This window comes from Rissa tridactyla, chromosome 4 (assembly GCF_028500815.1).
Source record: "Rissa tridactyla isolate bRisTri1 chromosome 4, bRisTri1.patW.cur.20221130, whole genome shotgun sequence".
Classification (NCBI taxonomy): domain Eukaryota; kingdom Metazoa; phylum Chordata; class Aves; order Charadriiformes; family Laridae; genus Rissa; species Rissa tridactyla.
The window spans coordinates 20,632,551-20,655,468 of NC_071469.1; the positions used below are offsets into that span (position 1 = coordinate 20,632,551).

Here is a 22,918-nt window from a genome sequence, read left to right on the forward strand (position 1 = left end):
AGCTTGTGTTCAGCTTTGAGCAAGGGGCTCTTTTCCCAGGGCATTAACCCAGCAGCACTGATGTATCACAGCATCAAGGCACCAGGCGGAAACTGATAGAAAAACCCATCTTTGCCCCTCTGAGAGACATGGGGAGCAGGACAAACGCAGCAGGTCCTCGCCAGGATGCGGTGTTAGACCAAATGGCATCCCTCGCTGCGGGACAGCCAGCTGAAGGCAGGCGCCTTCCCGGAGGGCAACAACAGGGCAGACAAGGCCCAGCCATGGCAGAGCCCCATGGCTCTGGGGGGACCGAGGGCTGGCTCTGCAGCACCCAGCCCTGTGCCCTGCCAAGCTCGCAGCCCCAGCTCCCGCTACGTTTCTCTCCCTGAATTCACAATGAATGAGCACAGCCCCAGGAGCTGCCCGTGCCTCCCGTTGCCTGCAGGCTGAGCTCATGTTTGAGCCCAGGGGAGCCGCGGCGGGACCACCAGCTGGGCTGCCGAGGCAGTGGCGGTGTTAGGAAAATCTCACTTGGTGACATTTTCGTGACAGCAGGATGCCTGGGCCTGGTTCCCCACAGCCGCCTGCCCCTTGTCCCGCTGCATCTGGCACCTCCTCCGGCTCGTCCCGCCCCGGCAGTGCTGCTCGCCTGCAAACTTTGCAGGAAGTGCCTGAGCTGAGCCAAGCTGTGCCGGGCTGAGCCGAGCCAAACCGCGCACGGCCGGCCTTTCGGGACCTGGGTTTTGTGTGCCAGAGACCGGGTGCAGAGGGGGTGAGAAAAGCGTTGCTCTGGCCTGGCTGCTCGGCTGTAGGTCCTGCTGGGGGGATCCCTGGGGGCTGAGCCTCGGCTCCGGGGCCCTGTGGGGTGTGGGGTAATGGGGGCTTGGTGCTGCTGGAGCAAGGACAGCCCGGGGTGAGTGTTTGCGTGTGTGTGCACGTGCACATGTGCGTGTATGTGCACGTGTGCGTACCCGCGTGCCTGTGCACAAGGGTGCCTGCCTGTGTCCTGTACATGCTCCTGAGGCTGCGTTTGTGGTCTCCGAGCCTCTCCCGCCTGACCAGTTCAGAGCTGCCCTCTGGTTCCTTCACCATCAATAACTTAACAAAGCTATAGCAGATGGTCTTTTTGCTTACGCATATCTGCAAGAGAGCTGTGTATGTGTTGTGTTCAGCCTTTTTGTAAGAAATACCTTTTTACTAAAGCAGTAGTTTCCATTTACCTGTTCTGCTCTTCCAGGGAGCCGGCTGTGATGCCTCCCCTCAGGCTGTGCCTTGGGAACATCAGTGCTGCCATGTCCCACAGGTTAATAGTAAAAAGCACTGCTCCTCAGGGTGTGGCTGGGGCATTAGCTTGCTTCTCCTGGCCTTGGATGTTAAAGCTGTTACAAGTTTTTTGTAGTTCTGCATCACTCATTCAAAAGAAACTTCTATTTGCCTATTCCATCCATGGCAGGGCTTAAAAAGAACTCCTGATAGTCATACCATAAACTAGTCTAATTGCCAAGCTCAGGAGGAGTTGCAAAAGATAAAGGAAGTGGAAAGGGCAGGAAATGGGGGACTTGGAAGTATGTGACTACTGGTATAAAAACCAGTGTGGTGCCTCTGCTCATCTTTGCGTTACCAGTGTGCTATGATGATAGTGGCTGATTTTGAAAGTCCTAGGTGGATGAAGGCTTCTTCACACTAAGGCGACAGAGGAATAATTGATTTGTTAATTAATACATGTCATACCTCTGCTCCTTTAGGTTTAAATCCTTCTTAGCATGCACTATATGATACTGACTTTTCCCCTTTCTCTTTGTTTGTGGAGGGTGCTGTGAGGGGAGGAAACAAGGACTAGCTGGTAACTAGCCGGCCATGGCTTCATGCCCAGTTTGCTGCATTAGAGCATCCCTGTGGAGGCAAATCTGCAAGAGCTCCAGTCCCGCTACAGAGTCCAGTGCTCCTGTGCCACGGACACGCCTTTTCTAACCCCCCCTTGGCCCTGCCACATTTGCTCTGCTGCCCTTTGCCCATATTCATCGATGCTCACTTTTATCCCGTTGGCACCCGGTTTCACAACTGGGTTCGATGAGGACTCATCGCAGCCTGCGAGCAGCCTCTGGGCTCTGCTCCTGGCTCAGCTCTCCCTGCCCCGGTTTCCACCTCCACTTGTAAAGCTTCCCATTTGGGCACTTTGAAATCCGCATAAGGCATAGGCATTTACATTTATGTCTTTTAAAGTTGATATTGCTATTTATTCTGATGGTGGGTAATTGCTCCATTCCCTGCTGGGATGTCAGCTGCAAAAACTCAGAGGGTTTCCCTTGGAGGAGAAGCCTCCATGGCATCCATCACCCTGCATTTTTGTGCTCTCTGCCCACAGAGCTTTCAGTAACACGCGTGTAATCTCTCCTGCCTTCTTGCTGTGGTTATAAACTGTTTCCAGCCGCGCTGGGTTGGGGCAGGAGGCCTTCATCTTGCACTTGTGTTCTCTTTCAGAGCCATCTTTCCTCCTCCTCCTAGTCCCGGCTGCCTCGTGGTGCTGCCGGTGCCTGCCTGCCTGGCAAGTCAGAGCATGTCCGGACCCCGTGGACGAGACACAGAAGATGGCAGAGCTGCTGGGGCTTGGGGACGAGTGCAGGGAGGGGGCTTCGGGGGCTTCTGCACTTGCTGGCTCCTGCCTTGCAGACAACAGGCTGAACCTGGATGTTTATCCTGACGGCTGCCGCCGGTTCCTTCAGCTGTTCAAGGGGCGAAGGGGAGAGGTGGTCCAGGTGGAGTTCCTCCGGCTCAGCAGCAATGATCGCCTCCTTGGCACCACGCTGGGCATCCTTCCTCATCTGAAGCACCTGAAATCCTTGGTGCTCAAAGGTAAATTCCTGGGCCAGTCAGCATTCAACTTTTCTAGGCTCAGCTATTTTTTTTATCATTCTCTCCACATCTACAGGACAAACTGCCCTTGGAACTGTTTTGTTCTAGTGCCGCTTACTACAGCTTTGGCTTTTAGCCTTGCTCAGAGCTGCATGCAGATTTCAACAAGGTACGGTTTCTAGACTCTTATTTCCTTCCTTTGTTTCTACAGCTGCCTGGAGACCTGTTTTTAGAGTCTGTTTGGGTTGATGCTACAACATTTTCTGTAGCCATCCTCTAGAAGAGGAGCGTTTTTTGCACAGTTATGCAAGGAGAGGGGCATTGAAAGGTGTTGGATTTTTTGGTAAATGTTCAACCCCTTTTTTATTTTTGGGAATATAATGAGCTGTCTTTGCTGTGTTTCCATCTGAATCGATCCTAGCTTAATACTTGCTTAGTGTCAGTGAGTGTAGGTTTAGCAGAGTTCAAGACAGACCGGAAGAGGCTGTTCAACAATTTATCAAAAGTATGACTCAGGACATGCACGTAATTTGGCAAGCTGTAATAACCTATAAATAATATAGTAGTAACCTATAAATATGAGATCATTCTTTGACTTTCTCATCTCTTTATTGTAGGAGGATCTCAATACAAATGGTATAATTTCTGTATTGACTGAATCATTTACTCTTTGGGAGGTGGAATTTTAAAAAGAAATGAGAGAAAAAAGGGGATGTTGTTGCCAGAATTCAGGGTTCTAGTTGAAAACTGAAAAGGCTGAGGTTTGTTTCTATATCTGCCACAGATTTCTCATGTGAATAATTTAATTTGTCTCTTCCCCCTTTAGTAAGGTGAGGATAATGGCAATACCTTTTATCAGGCTTGTTTTGTGAGATGTACACACACCCTGAGCATCCTGAAGTGCAATAAAATAGTTCACTAAGATTTTATTATGTACAAAGTGCAATACGTCTGTTAGTTTGATTGTTCTCATTTCTCAACATTATGCAGCATAAAAAGTATTTGGTGCCCTCTGCTGTATCCGTATACAAATAGACAACGGGAGGGAGAGTAGGAAACGATGAAGAAATGGAGAGTTTTGGAAGTTTCCTTTTGTTTGCTTGACTTAATTTCTGTGGCTGCACTCCTTCTGCAGTTTGAGTGTCACAGGCTGGGGTAATGGCTTGGGTCCTTCCCTCTCTGCATTGTCTAGCCTACACAATACTGAACTACCTGCCTTTTTTTCCACATTTTCACTGCTTTCCTCATGTCTGCTCTCCAGCCTTGCAAGGGCAGATCTCAGTCCTCAGGGCTGTTTGTCCCTTAACAGCACAGGCACAGTTCAGAGAGCGAGGAATGTCTCCTTAGTCCATGAAGCGTTGTGCGTTGGCCACTGGTGCTGGTGGGGAAGAGGTGGGGAGGGAGAGTGGGAGGCTTGGAGGGATATGGGCCACCCTGCTGAAGGGTGGTAGATGTGTGGAGTGGCCTGGCTCTTTCTGAGCTTCAACTCCAGATGTGTTTAGCAGAGCTCTATGGTTGACTGTGGCACCTTTTGATTTCTTAACAGGTCTTCACCATTATACCCCTTTCACTGACCAGGAAACTGAGGCAAGGAGCAGAAAACCCACTTCTCTCTGAGTAGTTTGTAATCAGTGCTGCTCATTGTGATCAGTAACTCCCTGTCTTCTGGGTCTCTGTGCTAAGGAGTCTCACGTGAGGCTAGTGAGGTAACCCTGCAGCATATTGACCTCTTTCTCCACTTTCCTCCACATCCAGGTGGCCATGCCAGGGATGAGTTTGGTTCATGTCAGCATGGGTCCTTGACAAACTTGCCAACAAACATTGGGAACCTGAGGTGTCTCACCCACCTGGATCTCAGCTTCAACAATCTCTCCACCTTGCCCAGCTGCATCCTCCACCTCCCCAGCCTCCGTGTGCTCCTGGTGAGCCACAACAGCCTGGTGGCACTCCCTGAGGACATCGGCTCTCTGAGCAAGCTGACTTTCTTCTCTGCTATGAAAAATCAGCTGAAGGACTTACCTCAGAGCATTGGGGAACTGGCAGTTCTGCAGGACCTGTATCTCTCAGAAAATGCTTTGGAATTCCTCCCTGAAGAAGTTGGGAATCTGCATAACTGCACAGAGCTGGATCTCTCTGGGAATCGCTTATCGAGCATCCCGGACTCCTTAGGTAAGTATTTCTAGGGGAAAAGAAGGACATGGGCTTGCTGAGCTTTTGATACAGTCTAGGACCCCTGAGGCCCTTGGTCTCTGTCCCCAGAGTCATTAGAACAAACCATCTGTTACGTTAGAGTCAAATGGGATAGATATCCAGAAGAAACATGCTTGGTTCAGTCAGCCCTTTTGAGCATTAATGACTCTCTGGACCACGCTTTCTGCTTCTGTGGATCATCAAAACTACTAAGATTTCAATACACTTTACAATAGCAGAGGATTTGGCCTGGCTGGTTTTGGGTAGCGCCCAGGACTGGAAACAGAAGAGTTGCGGTTTAATGGGATGCAAATCTGGGCTTGAAATGGGGCTGTCCAGCGCGGACCAGTCCACAGAACTGGGCTCTGACTTCTGCTGCCCATCTTCCTGACTCCTGCATCACTTTGTGCCTGGGGTTGTCATTGATGCTGTTACAGAAGCATCTTGCATCCGTGCTCGTAGCTGGGTGCTGAAAAGCAGAGGACAGAGGAGGCTGTGTTGCCTCTCAGCTAATTCCCTACGCCCCTTTATTTTGTGAGCTAAAGAGATGTTGGGCTCTTATGCTTTTCCCTTATTGTGTGTGTGTGTGTGTGTACACGTGATGAGGAGAGCGGTGGGGGGGGCTGTTAGAGCTGATGTGCAATGCAATTAACAGCATGGATGGGGGGGCACTTCTTGTTCTAACCTGCAGCCAATTTGAAGTCTCTGCGGCGACTGCATCTCCACAGCAATCTCCTGGTGACAGTCCCTGCCTCGCTTGCCAGCCTGCCCAACTTGTCCAGACTTGATCTGCAGAACAATTGCCTCCGTGCTGTCCCCCCTGAGATCCAGACCTTGCCATTTGTGCACCTCCGAGGCAATCCCTTAGGAGAAACTGAGCCATCCCCGCAGGCCGGTAATTGCAAGGGTTCTGCTGCTGTGGGTTCTGCCCAGCTGTTCCCTCACTCAGCCCAGCATGGCGAGGATGGATTTGGATTAGACAAGACAAGCAGGGGGGAATCAGATCAGTATTTATTTGTCTGGAATAATTATTAGATTGTAAGGATACAGACAGTATGATTTCTGTTTTTACAAGTCCAAGCCTGGTCTGAAGGGCCCAGTGGTCCCTGGAATTGGGCTTGCTAGGAAAGGTCTTACAGTGGAAATGAAAATGGAATTCACAGGAGACAGACCAGGAGAGGCCCCTAAAGGGGTCCAGCCTTTTTAGCAGAGGTGAGCACCAGTTCTTGAACTTGCTGCATAGCCCTAAGTCTGTGGTGGCTCATGATGATAGAAGCCCAGAGGGCAATAAGAGGTCATTCTGCTGTGTAGTTACCTCCTGCTTTCTTGTGGTTCCCAGGCTGCAGAGGAGCAGGTCTTTGTCCAAGATGAAGGTGACGAATGAGCAGGAATCTGTGCAGGGTTTCCCAATGGTGCCAGTGTTCACAAGAGCAAGCGCTGATTCCTAGGGGTGGGCCCAAGCAATCAAACATGGCCCTGAGAGCTGCAGGAGTGGTAGATTAAAATATTTTCTAATTCCCCCTTTTTCTGAGTTTTCCTGGGGGAGAGTCAGCATTTCCAGTACGTCTTGGGACCTCTAGACCTCTTCCCATTCTCCTGCTGCTGCTTGATCTGAAGCCCGCTGCAGTGTGAGCAGGGTTCCGCTAGCCGCTTCTGTCAGTTTAGGAATAAGTCAAAACTGAAATGCAGGTTCAGCCTTTCTTGTCTACCTGGTTTTAAGTAACCTCTGTTACCTCCTCCTATCCAAACCTTTTTGTTGCTGCAGATGAATCCAGTGCCAGAGGGCTACGAAAACTGTTCCTTGCATCAGGAGAGGACAGGTAAGCCTCTGTTATTAAGAATTTATATTACAGTGGTGTAACAAGGTCCCAAACAAGATTGGTGCATGGTTGGTATTGCATGTGTGTATAGGAGCTTATGGCCTCAGTAGGCCAGTCAAACAGAAGGTAGGAGATTCTTCTGTTGATTTTTGGAGGGCTGAAGTCATTGCATGGTGTCATACATTCATGTATTTCTTCTGGAAGCTTTTCTGTCACCTCTGAAGGCTGCAAAGTGGTTCTGGCCTGTGGCATCCATTTCTACTTTCCACCGGGGGCTGCCTCTGACCCTCTGCGGATCTACTTCCGAACCCTTGCACCAGACCCTCAGTGGGTAAAGCTGAGACACCATGATGTCCTGCTAAGTGGAGTCCTGGAGCTGCAGCCTCATGGGGTCAAATTCCAGCAGGTGAGGACACGTCCAGGCCACCTCCTGATCAATCTGCCTCTGCAGTAGCTTCTCAGAGTCTTCTGAGAGAGTCTTTTGGGACTTTTGAGACAGGTGCCTCCATAACTGCTGCTTTTAATATCTGCAGAACTGCCTTTCAAAGAAGCCCTGCCGCAAAGAATCATAGATACATAGAATGGTTAGAGTTGGAAGGGACCTTGAAGATCATCTAGTTCCAACTCCCCTGCCATAGGTAGGGACACCTCCCACTAGACCAGGCTGCTCAAAGCCCCATCCAACCTGGCCTTGAACACTTCCAGGGATGGGGCGTCCACGACTTCTCTGGGCAACCTCTTCCAGTGTCTCACCACCCTCACAGTAAAGAATTTCTTCCTAATGTCTAATCTAAATCTCCCCTTTTTCAGCTTAAAACCATTACCCCTCATCCTATCACTATGCTCCCTCATAAAGTCCCTCCCCAGCTTTCCTGCAGGCCCCCTTTAGGTACTATAAGGTCGCTATAAAGTCTCCCTTCTCTTCTCCCGGCTGAACAACCCCAGCTGTCTCAGCCTGTCTTCATAGGAGACATAGGAGAAGTGGCAGCTTCTCTGGCACTATGCTGGTCTGGCTTCTTTGCCTTCCCCATTGTTCCTGCTTGAGCTGAGCTATAACCTTCCTCACTCACAACCCTCCTGTGCCAGAGGATAAGTGCTGTTCCAGGATTTGGCCTTAGCCTGCAACAAGAATGGTTTGCATCCTTCCCTAAAAGTCTAACTGTGTGGTTTTCGTTCAAGCTGGTGAGTACTTACACCACCAGCCCCATCATGGCTGACAGCAACTCACTTCAAAAGTTGCTTTGCCCTTTCTGCTCACAGGCTGATGAACTTTTTCTGCTGTAACACTACATAGCAGACCCAACATCTCCTGTCACCTACCTGGAGGCTGCAAGACAGAGCAGGTTCCTATCTCTGCCTCCATTCTCTTTATACAGGCTGTGCTTTGCCCTCCCCCTTCTTGTCTGCGAAGGAAGGCACAGAGCAGAGCTAGGTCTGGTTTTATCCTTTGTATTGATGTCTCACGGGAATGCTTTTTTGCCAGGAGGTGCAGATCAGGATGCCATATGCCTCCCCTCAAACCCTTCACCAGCGTGAAGTGGTAGTTCGGACCTTCAGTGGGCAGAGCTGGAGTGATCTGAGAACAAGAGTGGAGCAGAAGAGAAAATCAAAGGTAAGCAGATTGGAATGACCAGTGACATACATTGTTCCTGTTCCCCTCTTTGGTTTTGCCCAGCCAAGAGTGAGCCCATTGGAAACATCTCATGAGCAGTGTTTTGACCAGCTGCTATAAAATGGCAGCTCCAGGTTTCCTCTCTCATGGAGGTGTGTCTCCGGAGGGTGATGCGTTGCAGCCTGCCATGCTTCATCCCTGTTCTAGTGCTTTCATCTGCTTGGCTGTTACTGGCACTTACTTTCCTGCCTTTATTGTATTATGTTATATGCCTATATGTTTTCTCTTCTATGAGAGGTGCTATGCTGGACCTTGTTCTCACCAACAAGGAGGGGCTGGTGGGGAATGTGAAACTCAGGGGTAGCCTTGGCTGCAGTGACTGTGTGATGGTGGAGCTCAAGATCTTTAGCACAGCGAGGAGGGCGCACAGAAAGCTCACTGCCCTGGACTTCAGGAGAGCAGAGTTTGGCCTCTTCGAGGTTCTGCTTGGTAGAGTACTGTGGGATAAAGACCTGGAAGGAAGAGGGCCTGAGAAAGCTCTCTGATATTCAAGGACCATCTCCTCTAAGCTCAGGAATGATGCCTTCCAGCAAAGAGGAAGTTGGGCAAAAATGCCAGGAGGCCTGCATGGATGAACAAGGAGCTCCTGGAGAAACTCACTCAAAAAGGAAGCCTACAGAGGGAAGCAAGGACAGGTAGCCTGGGAGGAATACAGAGAAATTGTCCGAGCAGCCAGGGATTACGTTAGGAAAGCTAAAGCCCTGATAGAATTAAATCTGGCCAGGGAGGTCAAGGGCAACAAGAAAAACTTCTATAAGTATGTCAATGATAAAAGGAGGACTACGGAAGATGTGGGCCCTCTTCCAGAAGGAAACAGGAGACCTGGTTACCCGGGATATGGAGAAGGCTGAGATACTCAATGACTTTTTTGCCTCGGTCTTCACCAGCAAGTCTTCCTGCAGACTGGAAAAGGGGAAATCATAACCTCCATTTTTAAAAAGGGAAAAAGGAAGACCCAGGGAACTACAGGCCAGTCAGTCTCACCTCTGTGCCTGGGAAGATCACGGAGCAGATCCTTCTGGAAACTCTGCTAAAGCACATGGAAAATAAGGAGGTGAATGGTGAAAGCCAACATGGCTTCACTAAGGGCAAATTGCGCCTGACAAATCTGGTGGCCTTCTACGATGGCATTACAGCACTGGTAGATAAGGGGAGAGAAACTGACATCATCTACCTGGACTTGTGCAAAGCATTTGACACTGTCATGCATGACATCCTGGTCTCTAAATTGGAGAGACACAGATTTGACAGATGGACAACTCGTTGGATAAGGATGGATGGTGGATTGGTTGGATGGCAGCACTCAAAGAGTCCAAGTGGTGACCAGTGACAAGTGGCATTCCTCAGGGGTCAATACTGGCACTGGTGCTGTTTAACATCTTTGTCAGAGACGTGGACCGTGGGATTGAGTGCACCCTCAGCAAGTTTGCCCATGACACCAAGCTGTGCAGAGCAGTCGACACACTGGAGGGAAGGGATGCCATCCAGAGGGACCTGGAGAGGCTTGAGAGGTGGGCCCGTGTGAACCCTGTGTGAAGTTTAACAAGGCCAAGTGCAAGGTCCTGCACCTGGGTTGGGACAATCCCAAACACAAATACAGACTGGGCAGAGAATAGATTGAGAGCAGCCCTGAGGAGAAGGACTTGAGGGTATTGGTTGATGAGAAGCTCAACATGATCCGGCAATGTGTGCTTGAAGCCCAGAAAGCCAACTGTATCCTGGGCTGCTTCAGAAGAAGCGTGGCCAGCTGGTCGAGGGAGGTGATTCTGCCCCTCTTCTCCGCTCTCGTGAGACCCCACCTGGAGTACTGTGTCCAGCTTTGGGGCTCCCAACATAAGAAGGACATGGACCTGTTGAAGCAAGTCCAGAGCAGGGCCATGAAAATGATCAGGGGGCTGGAACACCTCTCCTATGAAGACAGGCTCAGAGAGTTCAGAGTTCAGAGGCACTCAACTCAAGCTGTATTAAACCGACTCTGTGACAGAACCTAGGGTCTGAACTTTTTTCCTACTGTCGGAGGCTAAGACTGGATCCAGCCACAGCTAGGCTCATCTCTGAGAGGTTGTTTACAAAGTAAGGAGGTCCAGTCTAAACCTCGCAACTCAAGAGGGGAGGGTCCTCTTCAACAGTTGTTCAGCCTGGAGAAGAGAAGGCTCTGGGGAGACCTTATAATGGCCTTCCAGTACCTGAAAGGGACCTATAGGAGAGATGAGGAGGGACTCTTTATCAGTGAGTGTAGTGATAGGACAAGGGATAATGGTTTTAAACTGAAAAAGGGCAGATTTAGATTAGATATTAGGAAGAAGTTCTTTGCTGTGAGGGTAGTGAGACACTGGAACAGGTTGCCCAGAGAAGTTGTGGATGCCGCATCCCTGGAAGTGTTCAAGGGCAGGTTGATGGGGCTTTGAGCAACCTGGTCTAGTGGGGGGTTGGAACTAGATGATCTTCAAGGTTCCTTCCAACTCTAACCATGCTATGACTCTATGATTCTTCCTTGTCTTCTGTTACAGAAGCACGTGGCTCACTGTAGTGTCCTTCACTTCTCCTGGTTCCTCGTTGTGTCTCGACTTGTGCAAAATGAATGCAAAGTGCCAACAGAGGGGACATTGCTCTTTTCCAGTGTGGATCCAAACATCAAAGTGACCTTTCCTCCTGGAGTCACTGAAGAGACTCGCAGTGTCAAGCTGCAGGTATGCACACTCTAAAAAACAAGCTTTGGTAAGCCCTAATGCAGCTGTTGTCCCATACCAAGTAGGGGAGCCGAATGTGAGATGTCCACCCTAGGGTAATTCGTGTCTGACATGGATGCTTCATGGACTGACCCATCTCAGATCACCGTCTGTCTTTTCTTCCCTGCCTGCAAAAAGGGTTGTGCTCCAAGCTGCCCTGTGTGGGAAAGGGATCTCCTCACAGCTCTGCCAGTGGTTTGTCCTGTAGGTCAGCAGGTCACTGCTGTGAAGGGAACACAAGGAGATTTTGCTTCTTGTTCCCTTGAAAAACATACTGAGCCTGGCAGAACAGCTCAGTGAGTGAGACTGGGGGGAGGGGGGATTATTTATGAAGATTTAATTTTAAAGTTACCCCACTAAAATGAATTGTTCTGTAGAGTAGCTAGATAGTGCTAAATGCTCTTGTAATACCTTGGTCTGTCCCAGCTCGCCAGGCCGACACCAGTATTATAGCAGACTTTAGACAAAGTTCACTGTGCTTCCATTTCTCACCAGGCCCTGAGCCAAGAGCAGCATTTGACTGCTTTGTGCTGGGGTAAACTGAGTGAGCGATACGGGAATTTGGGTTCCTGACTGCTTCGCTCATCGTGATGTCTTCCACGTCCAGGTGCTGCCGGTCTCTGCAGAAGAGATGGAGGAAATCACGGCCGATGCAGGGTGCAGAGCCAGTCCCCTGCTCTGCCTCTCCCAGGACTCCCTGATGGATTTTCTCAGGCCAGTGAGAATTCAGCTGCCCCTCCCACCTGGGGTCACAGGTCAGTTTATTCCCAAAATTGGCACAGAGAAATTCCATATATGGAAAACCACAAATGGAAATCTGGGAATTTTATTTGCTCTCCTGTAACTAATAAAGCTTGCTGCTTCTCCTGCAGGAACAGCAAGGTGTGTCTGCTGAGTGAGTGAGTGGTGGTGCAGGGTTGTGGGAGATGAAGGTAATTCAGATCCAGCAGGCCAGCGCTGGGCTTCACAGACCAGCAGCACGAGCTGGGAGAATGGCCTTGGCAGATGGATTTCTCTGCCAAATTGCATGTGTATTTAGACTGCTGGGTTTGGTGTGATGGGTTGGAGGGGCACTCCTGCCAACTGAGGAGATGTTTTGTAAAAGGACTTTGATTCATGATTGGGAATAGCTTGAAGCAGATAATGAATGTGCTGCCTCCAGGGGTCTGCCTTCTCTTTTACTTCCTTGCTCATGAATCAGGTGCTTAGCCAGTGCAGTTTTAAGTGTATGATCATACACTAAGCCATCTCCCACTCTGAATACTGCTATAAACAGCCTCAGCCTTGCCAGAGATTCTTCTGTTTGCATGCTGACTACCCTTTGTCTCCTAATGCCTATTTTTTTTGACCTTTCCTTGGCTCTCTTGTGAAGAAGTAAAATCTTTTTGCGTGCAGCTTGGCCTTCATTGTAACACTACCTGGTATTTGTATGTCTGAAGTGCATCAGGATTGAAAAGTCTGTGGGATGTGTGTTTAGAAAGAGATATAACTTAATTAATAACCCTAGATAATTTGTGATGGGAATTATCTGTCAGGGACAGATGGGAATCTGTTGCTGGAAATCAACACACTATCAGTTTAAGTTTCTATATTCTGCCAGAATATCCTGGAAGCTTTGGGGTAGCCTCATCCTTTTATTGCTGCTCTTCTTTGACCAAAGTTCAGTCCCGGATGCTGAAGAGAAGGCTCAGAGTCTTAATTTGGGGCTTTTAAAAAGAGGATCACCCAAAACTGTGGCTGGGTTTGTAAAGCCATGAGTAAAGGCTTCTGCTGCATATAGCATTGCTTGATCATTGTTGTCTTTAGGGCTAAATTTGGATCGGTCAAGGCTGCATCTTCTCCATGGCGACCTGGAGGGCCAAACCTGGGATGACATTACCAGTCAGGTGGTGCTGGAATTCACCCATCTTTATGCAGTGTTTGAAGTCACCCACTTCTCCTGGTAAGTGCAGGATTCGTCCTGAGGATAAGATGGGATGTTCCTCTGCCTTGCTCTTCCCACACTCTGACCAGGGGTCATACCATTAACCCTACCTGTTCCCTTTTCCCTTTGCAAGTCAGGCCCAGCTTAGCACTTCGTCTCTACCCATCATTTTTTACCGTCTCATGGGTGTGACACTGGCTTCTTTTCCTAGGCAGGATCCTTCCTTTTTCTTAATTCCTTGTCTGCCAGGTACTGGCTGTGGTACACCACCAAGACCTACATTGGAGGCATTGCCAAGAAAGTCTATGAGCGGCTGCGTATGTACCAGGTGAACTTCATTGCTCTGCAGAGGAAGAAGGACCCCGAGCAAGTCCTGCTACAGTGTGTCCCCAAGCACAAGGTCTGACCTGGGTTGCATTGCACTGCTCCTGAGCTTCCTGGGCCTCTCTTCTAGGGTGTAAGGGCAGCAGTGCACCACATGGTCCTGTTCACTGCTTCTAAGTCATTGCTGGTGTATGCTATTACCATACTGTGGTGGTAGCGTGATACGGGCTCACCGGGAGCTGGGGAAAGAAGGAAAACTCATTCTATGCAGCGGTGGATGCCATGCAGTGATTTCCACCCCCGCGAACCTTGAGGACAGGGCTGCTACAAAGGCTGAGCCACAGTAACTGGCCATGTGCATGCTATTAACATCCGGCAAACATGAGGCAAAAGATGTTGGCTTAAACTTCAGTCAAAGGTATTAAAGTTGTCTGACATGGGCAAAGTTGTCTGACACAGGCTAGTAGCGTGGGCAGCAGCACTGCTTTGGTTTCAGCTGGAGTGGTTAGAAATGGTACTTTTCCCAACGTTCCTTGCTGTTTACAGCAGTGGAACACTGTTCAAGCAGTGGAACAGAACATATGAGCCCTCCTTAATCTGCTCCAATGCAACATCAGGTTAGTTTATGCCATTAGTTTGAGCTAATCTGGCTAACTTTGTACGGACGGAGATGGAAAGAAGATGGGAAGTGCTCACGCATTCTCGTCTGCTGCCTCTGCCCTGGGGATATCAGCCCTCAGCAGTGTTGCTTCAGATGTTAGCAAAGTAAGCGTGCATCTGTGTTTGTAGAGCGTGTGCTTTGACAGACAGTGCAGCTCAGTGCGGTGAGGGTTATTTTATCCGCCTTGGCAGAACTGGGCTGCGTATCCAATTCTGCATTATCCTCTGGTCTTGTTGCTCTTCTTTTTCTTTATTTGTTCTCCTGTATTGAAATGACCTGTGGGCATAAAGGTCTGTAAGGGTTCTTTATATCTTGTGTACTGGGCTAAAATTGTTTCCAAAGGAGGCAGCAATGGCACTCACAGTGAGACTGGGGTTTGGGGGTGTCTGTATTCCTGCCAGGGATGGTCATGGGGTGAGAGAGAAGGTTTGCTGTTACAAATAGGAAGAAGAATAGACACCTTAGCTCTAGGCTGATTCTTGCACTGCCTCTGAGACCCCAGGTCTGACAGTGTGATCACTGCCAAAATTAGCTTTCTGATGTCCTCAGCTGTGTGATATTGTAGCATGTGGCTTTTTGCAGAGAAAATGTCTTTTAATAGCACACTGTGAGGGGGATAAGGTAGCAATTAAATCCCTCTCTAATTTGAAGATTACTGACCTGTTAAAAAGATAGAAACATTACTGAAAATGCTTTTTTAATGGCAGCTTTGGGATGGCTTGTCTTTGTTAGTCCACATAGGCTTTTCTGCTTTTTACTTGGGAAGAGAAATAGGGAAACCACAAAACTCAGAGCACCACTTCCTTGTCTGTAGTCAGTGTACCTTGATAGGACATGGGTCGGGGGACAGACGTGCTTCAGACCAAACATGGGTCCTGTGTTGTCATCCTTGTCAGGTTGACCCAGTGCTGAAGAAGCTGCAGGACCGCTATCGAGGACCTGAGCCATCTGACATGGTGGAGATGTTTGAGGGAGAGCAATTTTTTGCAGCTTTCGAACGAGGCATCAGCATCGATATGGGTATGGTAATACTGGGCTCCTTTCTGCTCCTACCTCTTGTGCTGCTCTGCTCCTAGGCATGTCTCTGCTGGGGGCTGTACTCCTCCATGGCATTCCTCTCTGTCTCCAGCTTGCCCACGACTCACAGCAGCCAGCCCGTGGACATTGAGCTTGTCGTGTTCTCTGATCACCCAACTTTTGTGTCTACTTTTCCTTATTAAAATGCTGTTTGCAGGCTTTAATTTTCTCTCATGCTCTTGTAGCCTGCAGAGGGCAATAGCTGGGTTTGTTTAATTTATGAGTGATCTGCTTCTGCAGCCAGCTATGCCCTTTTCCTGGCATCTTAGACACCACACTGGAATGGCCATGGTGATCAAATTAATGTTGCCCATTTCTGAGAGAACACATATAAAGATATTTTTTTTGGAGAAGGTATTTCTGAAATAATCAGAGCAAAGAATTCCCCCTAATGGAGCCATTAGAAGAGAAGGAAAGAGGGATCAGGACAAAACTCAAACTAATTTTTTATGCCCCAATTTGTCTGGACCTGTTAAAGTTGCAAACTGAGCCATTTTCTGCAAAACCTGAACGTACAGCTCGGTTTCATTGGTGTAAATTAAGCGCAGCTCTGTGAAGAATAATAAAATGCACTGGTCTTTCAGTGGAGTTCATGAGGCCAGAGTCTGTCCCTCTGTTCTGATTCTGGACTCTAACTTAATTTCTAGATAATTACGTACCTGAATGTTGCACCTGATTATATTTTTTTCCCTTTAGCTCTATTCCTATTTCTGCACTCATTGCAGAAATGGTGAAGAGATAGGTGACCTATTTTTGTGCATTACAGGATGCTATTGCAGCTGGTTCTACCCTTGAAGGGGTAGAATGGACCAAGCATGGGAGGGAAGTGCCAAGGATGGACTTGACTCCATGAATGTTTTACCCTTCCTTGCCTTCCATTCTTGAACTTGGTCTCCACCTTGTGGCCATTCTCCTGTTTCACCTGTAGGACCTGCTTTCTCCACAGCCAGCTTTCCATGTCACCCAGCGAGGAAGGGAAGTTAAAATTCTTTCAGGCATGAGTAGAAGGAGTAGATAGTAGCATGGAGACTGCTAGCGGATGATGGGCAGTCGGCCAGGCTTGAAAAGCTGCACACTTTTCTGCACGAGTTGAGTGTTTGCTGCTTCTCCGCACAGATCGCCCTGACTGCGTGGATGGACGTCTCTCATTTATTTTTTACTCCCACTTGAAGAACATGAAGGAAATCTATGTGACTTCCCCTGTAGACAGGAAAGGCCAAGCTGTAAAAGGCCAGGTGAGCAACCAGTTACACTGACGTTTTATCTCCTCCTTCATGATCATCATTGCTTTTACAAGGCTCCTCATAATATCTCTGAATGCTGGGCAGGACTCTTTTCCTCCCCTCTTTCCCTCCCCTCTTTCCCTTGGCTTTGCATTTTAGTGACTAAACCCTGAATAAACAAGAAGAGTAGACTGGAAGGATCACTCATCACTTAGCTCTCTGACTTAACATTCCTGCCATTAACTCTTGGGGTGTTGGCAGTGAGTCCAGCCTTTATGGCAGAACCTCAGTGCTCCTCCCAGTTGCACTTAATTGGGAGGCCATATTTACGGACTGAGGATAGGTGAGAAATGCTGAATGCATTCTTTCCCAGACAGAAGAGACATGATGCAAACAGGCTTGGCCACTGTGATTGAATCTGAGCCTCACTGCATGCTTTCTGTTTGTAAAGGTCTCTTTCTATCGAGGGGCAATCCCTGAGAGCATCCCTGAAGATGCCAGCAGGAGGAGGAAAGGACCAGACTCCCTCTGGCTCGCTACTCTGCCCATCAAATTGCCTGTGAGTTGTTTTGTCTCCTACAAGAAAATTAATCTCGATGGGGCAAGAGCACGGCCTTCCTGCTCAGCTAATTTTGTCTTCCTGCATGAGAACGGATGCAATGAATGACTTGCAAGAGGGGGCTGCTCAACCATGTTATGGTGGAGATTTCCCACTCCCCGTGAGCTCTTCTGAAAGGAGAAACATGAATAACTGGGAGTGGTCTCTATCTCTCCTGCTTGTCTTGCCTGTCAAGCACAGGCTTGTTGGATGGGTGCTCAGGGAAGGTGGATCCTATGTATGAATGAGGGATGTAGAACAGGAGGAAGCTCACTGTAATTAAGGGAAGTGTCTGTTTTGTTTATAAATTTCTCAGTCATGCAGCTGACACAGCAGGAAGAAATAAAGGTCTTGGATGAGGTAGGTAGGATGGATTTGAACACAGGCCTTGAGTATAAATATTCTGGTGTGAGCCACTGGCCTTTAAAGGCTAGGCTGTATGTCACAGTGAGAAATGCAACTTTTGCTTATGGAATTTAATTGATTTTTGAGAAGCTTAAAACAATAAATACCTTTTTGGATGAATGCTTCCCTTCAGATCATGCACCATGATCTCACATCCCTGTCTGACACATGCAACCTCAAATACAAATCTAGATGAAGTGCTCTCTTACATCTGAGGCGAGTATGCTTTGGGGAGATGGTTCATTGAAAAATGATCTGTAAAGACAGGAACGGAAAATTTCAGTGTGAGGTGTGACTGTGAACACTATGATTTGGTAGTTTTCAGAGGCAGTGAGCGTTGCTGGTCATTGCCAGTGTGAGTGCTCCTTGCTTCTGACAGCCTGACTCTTCAGCCCCACAGTTTTCCTTCCTCCCCGCTAGGAGGAAGGAAACTTTGTTGTGGAGACTGAGTGGCCAGACACTGTCCTCTACAGAAACAATTTGTTCAGCATGTTCTCTCTCTTCTCTGTGACACAGCGATTGAAACCCCGCTGGGGTGAGAACCCCGGTCCCCTGAATGGCTTCTCTTTCCCTCCCTTGAACCTGGGCAACGCCGAGACTGGCTACCTGACACAGGCAAACCTGCTGAGCATTGCCAGGCGCGTGGGAGCTGACTGGCAGACCATCGGCCTGAACCTGGGCTTGACCTATCAGCAGATTGAGCGCATAGGATACAATAACAGGTAAGATAGGATACCGTGATCAACAGTGATGTATTATATCCATCTGTCTGTCTGTCTATCTGTCTGTCTGTCTGTCTGCCTGTCTGTCTATCTGCAGTGTAATAGTATAAATTAATGCTCGGCTGGTTGAAAGTTTTCCCACTGGAATTGTTTCACCGGATAAGACATGGGTTAACTAATGGTTCTTCTCAAAACGTTACCTTTTTTAATGGAAAAACTGATTATTTTCTCTTGCCATTATAAGACAGAGCTTTATGTTTGAAAAACAAAATTGAGAAATAACAAACCTGATGAGCTTTGTAGTTCAGATGAGTCACATTCCTTTTTTGTTCTGTCATCTGGATTCCTGGCCAGACTCCATCCCTGACAATGAGCAGTGGTCTATGGCATTAATTGTGAATATCATCTTTATTCAAAAAGAGCTTGTAGTATGTCATGGGATATGCAGTCTGACCAAAAAGCCAGAGCAGTAGGAGAGAATGAGACTTGTTATGACCAAACTACTGTTCCTGTGATGAATTTACATTCCAAAGCAGAATGCTTTAATTTGGTATTTCCATTAGGAAAACAATTTCTAGAGAGATTTTAGTGCAAGAACTGCAACTCCTGTATGATGGGTAGGAAAAAGGCAGGCCCACTGAGTGCTTTGTGTGTCTGGGTGGCTTCTTTGGGGCTCCAGTCATGGGCTAGGACTCAGGTAAGGCCTGCTTGGGTTGCCAGTTAGGAGAGTGTGTTGGTTACTTCTGTGCTTCTCCTTTTCTTCAGAGAGGACCTTGATAAGCAGATCCTGGACATGCTTTTCTCATGGGCTCAGCAAAACTCGGAGGATCCTGACTGTGTGAGCAAGTTGATTACAGCCATGAAAGAGAGTGGCCGCCAGGACATTGCTGATGAGGTTGAAACCATCATTGAGCTGGGACGGCAGAAATACAGGGAGTCCATCCGCAGAGTGGGCTTGGAGCAGGAGAGCAGCACTGAGGACTCTGCGATAGCCATGATGTAGCACCTAGCACAAAGAACTGGCTTTTTTTCTGGGGTCCCTCTGCGTATCTGGAATGACAATGTCTTGGGGCAGCTCCCACCTCAAGGGCCAGCGTCTTCCTGAGGAGCTGGATGTTGATTTACTTGCGAGCAGACTACTGAGCTCTCTTGGGTTTATGCTTACTTCTGCCAATCCCAGGCAGTTTAGAGTGCATGATTGAGCCTTTTCTGTACTTCCACTTCTTGACTTTGAGCTCTAGATTTCAGAAACATGGAGAAATTCAGAGACTGAAGTGTCTGTCAGTTGAGCAGTGGCTAAAGTAGCCTTTAATGAATTAATACTCATGTTATGTATATTTATTTATAACTTATTCCCAAAACTGTGTTCTGCTGGAAACATTGGGTGTGAGCATTTGGGTCTGTTTGTGCTCCAGTGCTTGATGGGAAAGTGGAAGTGCAGCTGTGTTATGAAGGTCTGTGGTGGGTTTGGGACTGTTCAGCTATTTATGTTAATGATGTGTTTTGCTCACATGAAAACGTGAACTGTATTCCACATGAAAATATTTTCTATTTTCTGCCAAATCTCTTCCAGTTTCCTCAAGCCCAAAACAAAACCTAAGTATTTGTGGGGAAAAGAAAAGAAACTAATTTCTAGCAAAATTGCTCTTATTTTTTGGCTTTCCTCCAAAAGTTATTTTGGAACAAATAACATTTCACATTATGCCTAAGCTGCTGCACCTGTCAGGCTTTTTAGATGAGACCTACATGCTGCCAGTCTTCGACAGATTTCCAGTTTTATTTTACAAATATGTAAAAATCCATAACCCTGCTGGTCTGGGAGAGACTCTAATTTAAGTCAAAGTAAAATTTCCCTTGCAGTTTCAAAGGGATATTCCTCACATCCTCCCAGTGAAGTATGCCCGTGTAGCAGTGAAGGTGTGACCCCTCATGAAACTTGGTGAAAAGCGTGACTTAAATTTGCATTTTAAAAACTGGTCTGACCAGCTGTGAAATGGGCACTGTTGTGCATTGGCATGAACTGTGCTGAGCTAACCTCCCAGTTTTGCAGTCTGAACATCTTGTATAAGACTGGAAGTGTTTACTGCTTTTTAACTGCTCAGCCACTGACTTCTGAGGTGCCCTTCTCTTCCTGTTCCCCATCTCAACTAATGACCCACTAATGACAGTGGGAAATTTCGTGCAAGCTTTTTGAAAGACTACTGTCATCTGTGTAAATTCAGCTCTTTCAAGACAGCTTTGGATTCAGCATATCCCAGCCTCTGAGCAATATTTAAAGGGCTGTTCTCAGTCTGAAAAATAGAAGTCTGTATAAAAATGCCAGGTTGCAACACCCAAAGTCAACCTGGAGCTGCAGGTCTGAGAAATCCTGATGTTTTCTTCCCCCTGTGGAGAATCATCGATGGTTTCCCTGATGCTGTGTTTCACACCTGCCATCAGTACTATTGAAAGAGAGGCATAAAATACTTCAGCCTTTTTTTTTTTTCTTTTGAGGCCATTCTAACATCTTAGGCCACAGAGTGATTAGTATCCAGTCCAGAGCACTGGACAAGGACTCGTAGACTTGAGTTGTTGCCTTGGGCCTAAGGCCTTCCTCAGATCTGATTTCTTCGGCCATGCTGCCCCTCCAGTCTCATGTTCGGCTCAAGTCAGCAGTTCTCTTTTGAATGTATGTTTTCTCTGGTAGTCTGTGTCATATGTTTTTGTCTGTAATTTTGATGTATACTGATGAGGTATTTGTTCTTTCCTCCAGTTTTGGAGAGATGCATTTGGGCATATTGCTCTCACTGGAAATAAAATAAGCACTTAACTGTTTCACAGCATGGTCTGACAATCCATTAATGCCTCAAGGTGTTAGAGCCATGTCCCTTAAACCTGCTGGCAGAAAGACACAGGTGAGCTTGTCCATGCTGCACAGAAATGGGAGAAGAGCTCGTGTTTGGGTATTCCTGGCTGCAAAGCGCAGGACAGTTAATGGCATCCCTGTAGCTTGGCTTTGCTGCAGCGGGGCTAAGCCGGGAAACACAACATTTGGGCATGGGTTTGACTAGCTGAGCATATGACTAGGGCTCAGGTGAAGCAGGTCTAGGGAGCAACAAGGCTAGTCTAGAGGGGACAGTGCATAGGCTTAGCCTGGCCTCCAGTGAAGGTGCGGGAGGCTTTTGGCTAGGCAAAGCTAGGCATAGCATCCACAGCTACGATGGGATGCATTTAGCTTTCCGTTTGTGGTGGCCAGGCAACAGCTGAGTCAGGCAATGCCAAAATAAGGGTTGGATAGGCTGAACTCTAAGGAGGGCTCATCCAGGCTTCAGCAGAGCTACAACTTTTCCAGATAACAGATAGATTGAGCTAGAAGAGAGGGAGGCGAGTGCCAGGTGTTTACGTTACTGTACGTATGGGCTACAACCACGACAGGCGACAGGAGATACCAAACCCTAGACGGCATCATCAGTAGAAAAACTGATCAGGATTTGGGCCGATAACCTAAGGAAGGTTAAGTAACCACCCCAGACAATTATTGTTGTCTCCAGTCTTTCACTGCCGAATGGCAGTTGCTGGGCTGGGCTGCCTCACTGGCATCTGGTTTTCTCCTTGCAGTGACACTGAAGCAAGCACCCAGCTGAGGATACGGAGGTGCTGGCGGAAAATCAGAGCAACGGTCCGACCGCTCTTTCCTTCAGCTGACTTGGCAGCAAATATTTGAGTTGGATGAGGGTCAACGGAAAGCATGTTATTTTCAGGTGTGTTACCTTTATCAACAATCTCTCTAAGGCACAGTAATTCCTTCGTAAGCCTGTAGTTGCTATGGCCAGGAAACGCTGATCACAGTTGCAGTAGATGGTTGAAGCAGAAAAAAAACCCCCAATGTGGCATTTATCTTTTGAGTCAAAAGATTGCTTTTCTTTCTGGCTCCTTTAATTAAGTCATCACATACTGGGCTAGTCTCTTTCCCTTTCCAGCTCTCTGGATTTTTCTGGTGCCTGTTAGGCACGTTACAGTGTCCTACTGATGATCTAAGCAGACTTTGTGGTTTTTACTGTGCATGATCCGGATGTGTCCAAAATTCCCCTAAATAAATTTCAACCAGGAAAAGCCTCCTTACAAAAAAAATTTAAAAATAAAAGGAGAAATTGTTCGTGAGTGGAAACATTTTTTCTTCTCCTTTTTTTGACTGTAACCTCAATATCTCTTTAACTCTCATAATTAAAGCCTTTTTTGCTTCATAAATTTGCAGATTGCCAGTAGAATGACCAAGTGGCCCTGGGAGGTGAACAGAGTGTTTCCCACATACCACCCTCCATTTCCAGGTTTTGCTAATCACAACAGTCCTCTAGCTGCCAGGAGACAGATTCAGGTAAGATGCTTCCAGCCCCTGGAAAGATTAATAAAAGAAATTGCTGAGAAATGAAAGCCCTGGCCAAGCTCAAATCCATTTATTAATTCTGTAAAAAACACAAGGCAAAGCCTGGCTATATTCTGCACGGGGTTAAACTGTTTACATGATCCCGGCAGTAAAATGCTGTATAATTCCCAGTAAAAGACCTGAAGGAAATATGAAGGTGGGAGGGAGCCCACAGGAGCTGTGTTCGGTTTGTCTGTTTACTGTGGCCAGACAGCAATACTGTAAAATTCAGCACATCCATAGGATTGATCTGATAAGGGAAAGGAGATACCTGTGGTGCATTGGGGACTGAATGGTTCAGCCATGAACCTACCATGCTTGATACAAAACTGAGGG

General features: G+C 47.8%; 1 protein-coding gene across 4 annotated transcripts; it reads left to right on the forward strand.

Annotated features, from left to right (window-relative positions):
• Window positions 1-633: 633 nt before the first annotated feature.
• PIDD1 (p53-induced death domain protein 1) lies at window positions 634-20,999 on the forward strand. 4 transcript variants are annotated; one of them, XM_054200908.1, is made up of 16 exons: window positions 634-743; window positions 2,464-2,835; window positions 4,591-5,004; window positions 5,717-5,920; window positions 6,791-6,845; window positions 7,050-7,251; window positions 8,329-8,457; window positions 11,028-11,207; window positions 11,854-12,001; window positions 13,053-13,188; window positions 13,420-13,570; window positions 15,052-15,175; window positions 16,349-16,467; window positions 16,907-17,014; window positions 17,975-18,180; window positions 18,946-20,999. In XM_054200908.1, the coding sequence occupies exons 2-16, from the start codon at window positions 2,571-2,573 to the stop codon at window positions 19,181-19,183; spliced, it is 2,679 nt and encodes an 892-aa protein (XP_054056883.1). In that variant the 5' UTR covers window positions 634-743; window positions 2,464-2,570; the 3' UTR covers window positions 19,184-20,999. The 4 variants fall into 4 exon arrangements, with proteins under 4 accessions (XP_054056883.1, XP_054056881.1, XP_054056882.1 ...); XM_054200906.1 differs by having other exon boundaries at window positions 653-754; XM_054200907.1 differs by having other exon boundaries at window positions 654-790.
• The last annotated feature ends 1,919 nt before the right edge of the window (window positions 21,000-22,918 follow it).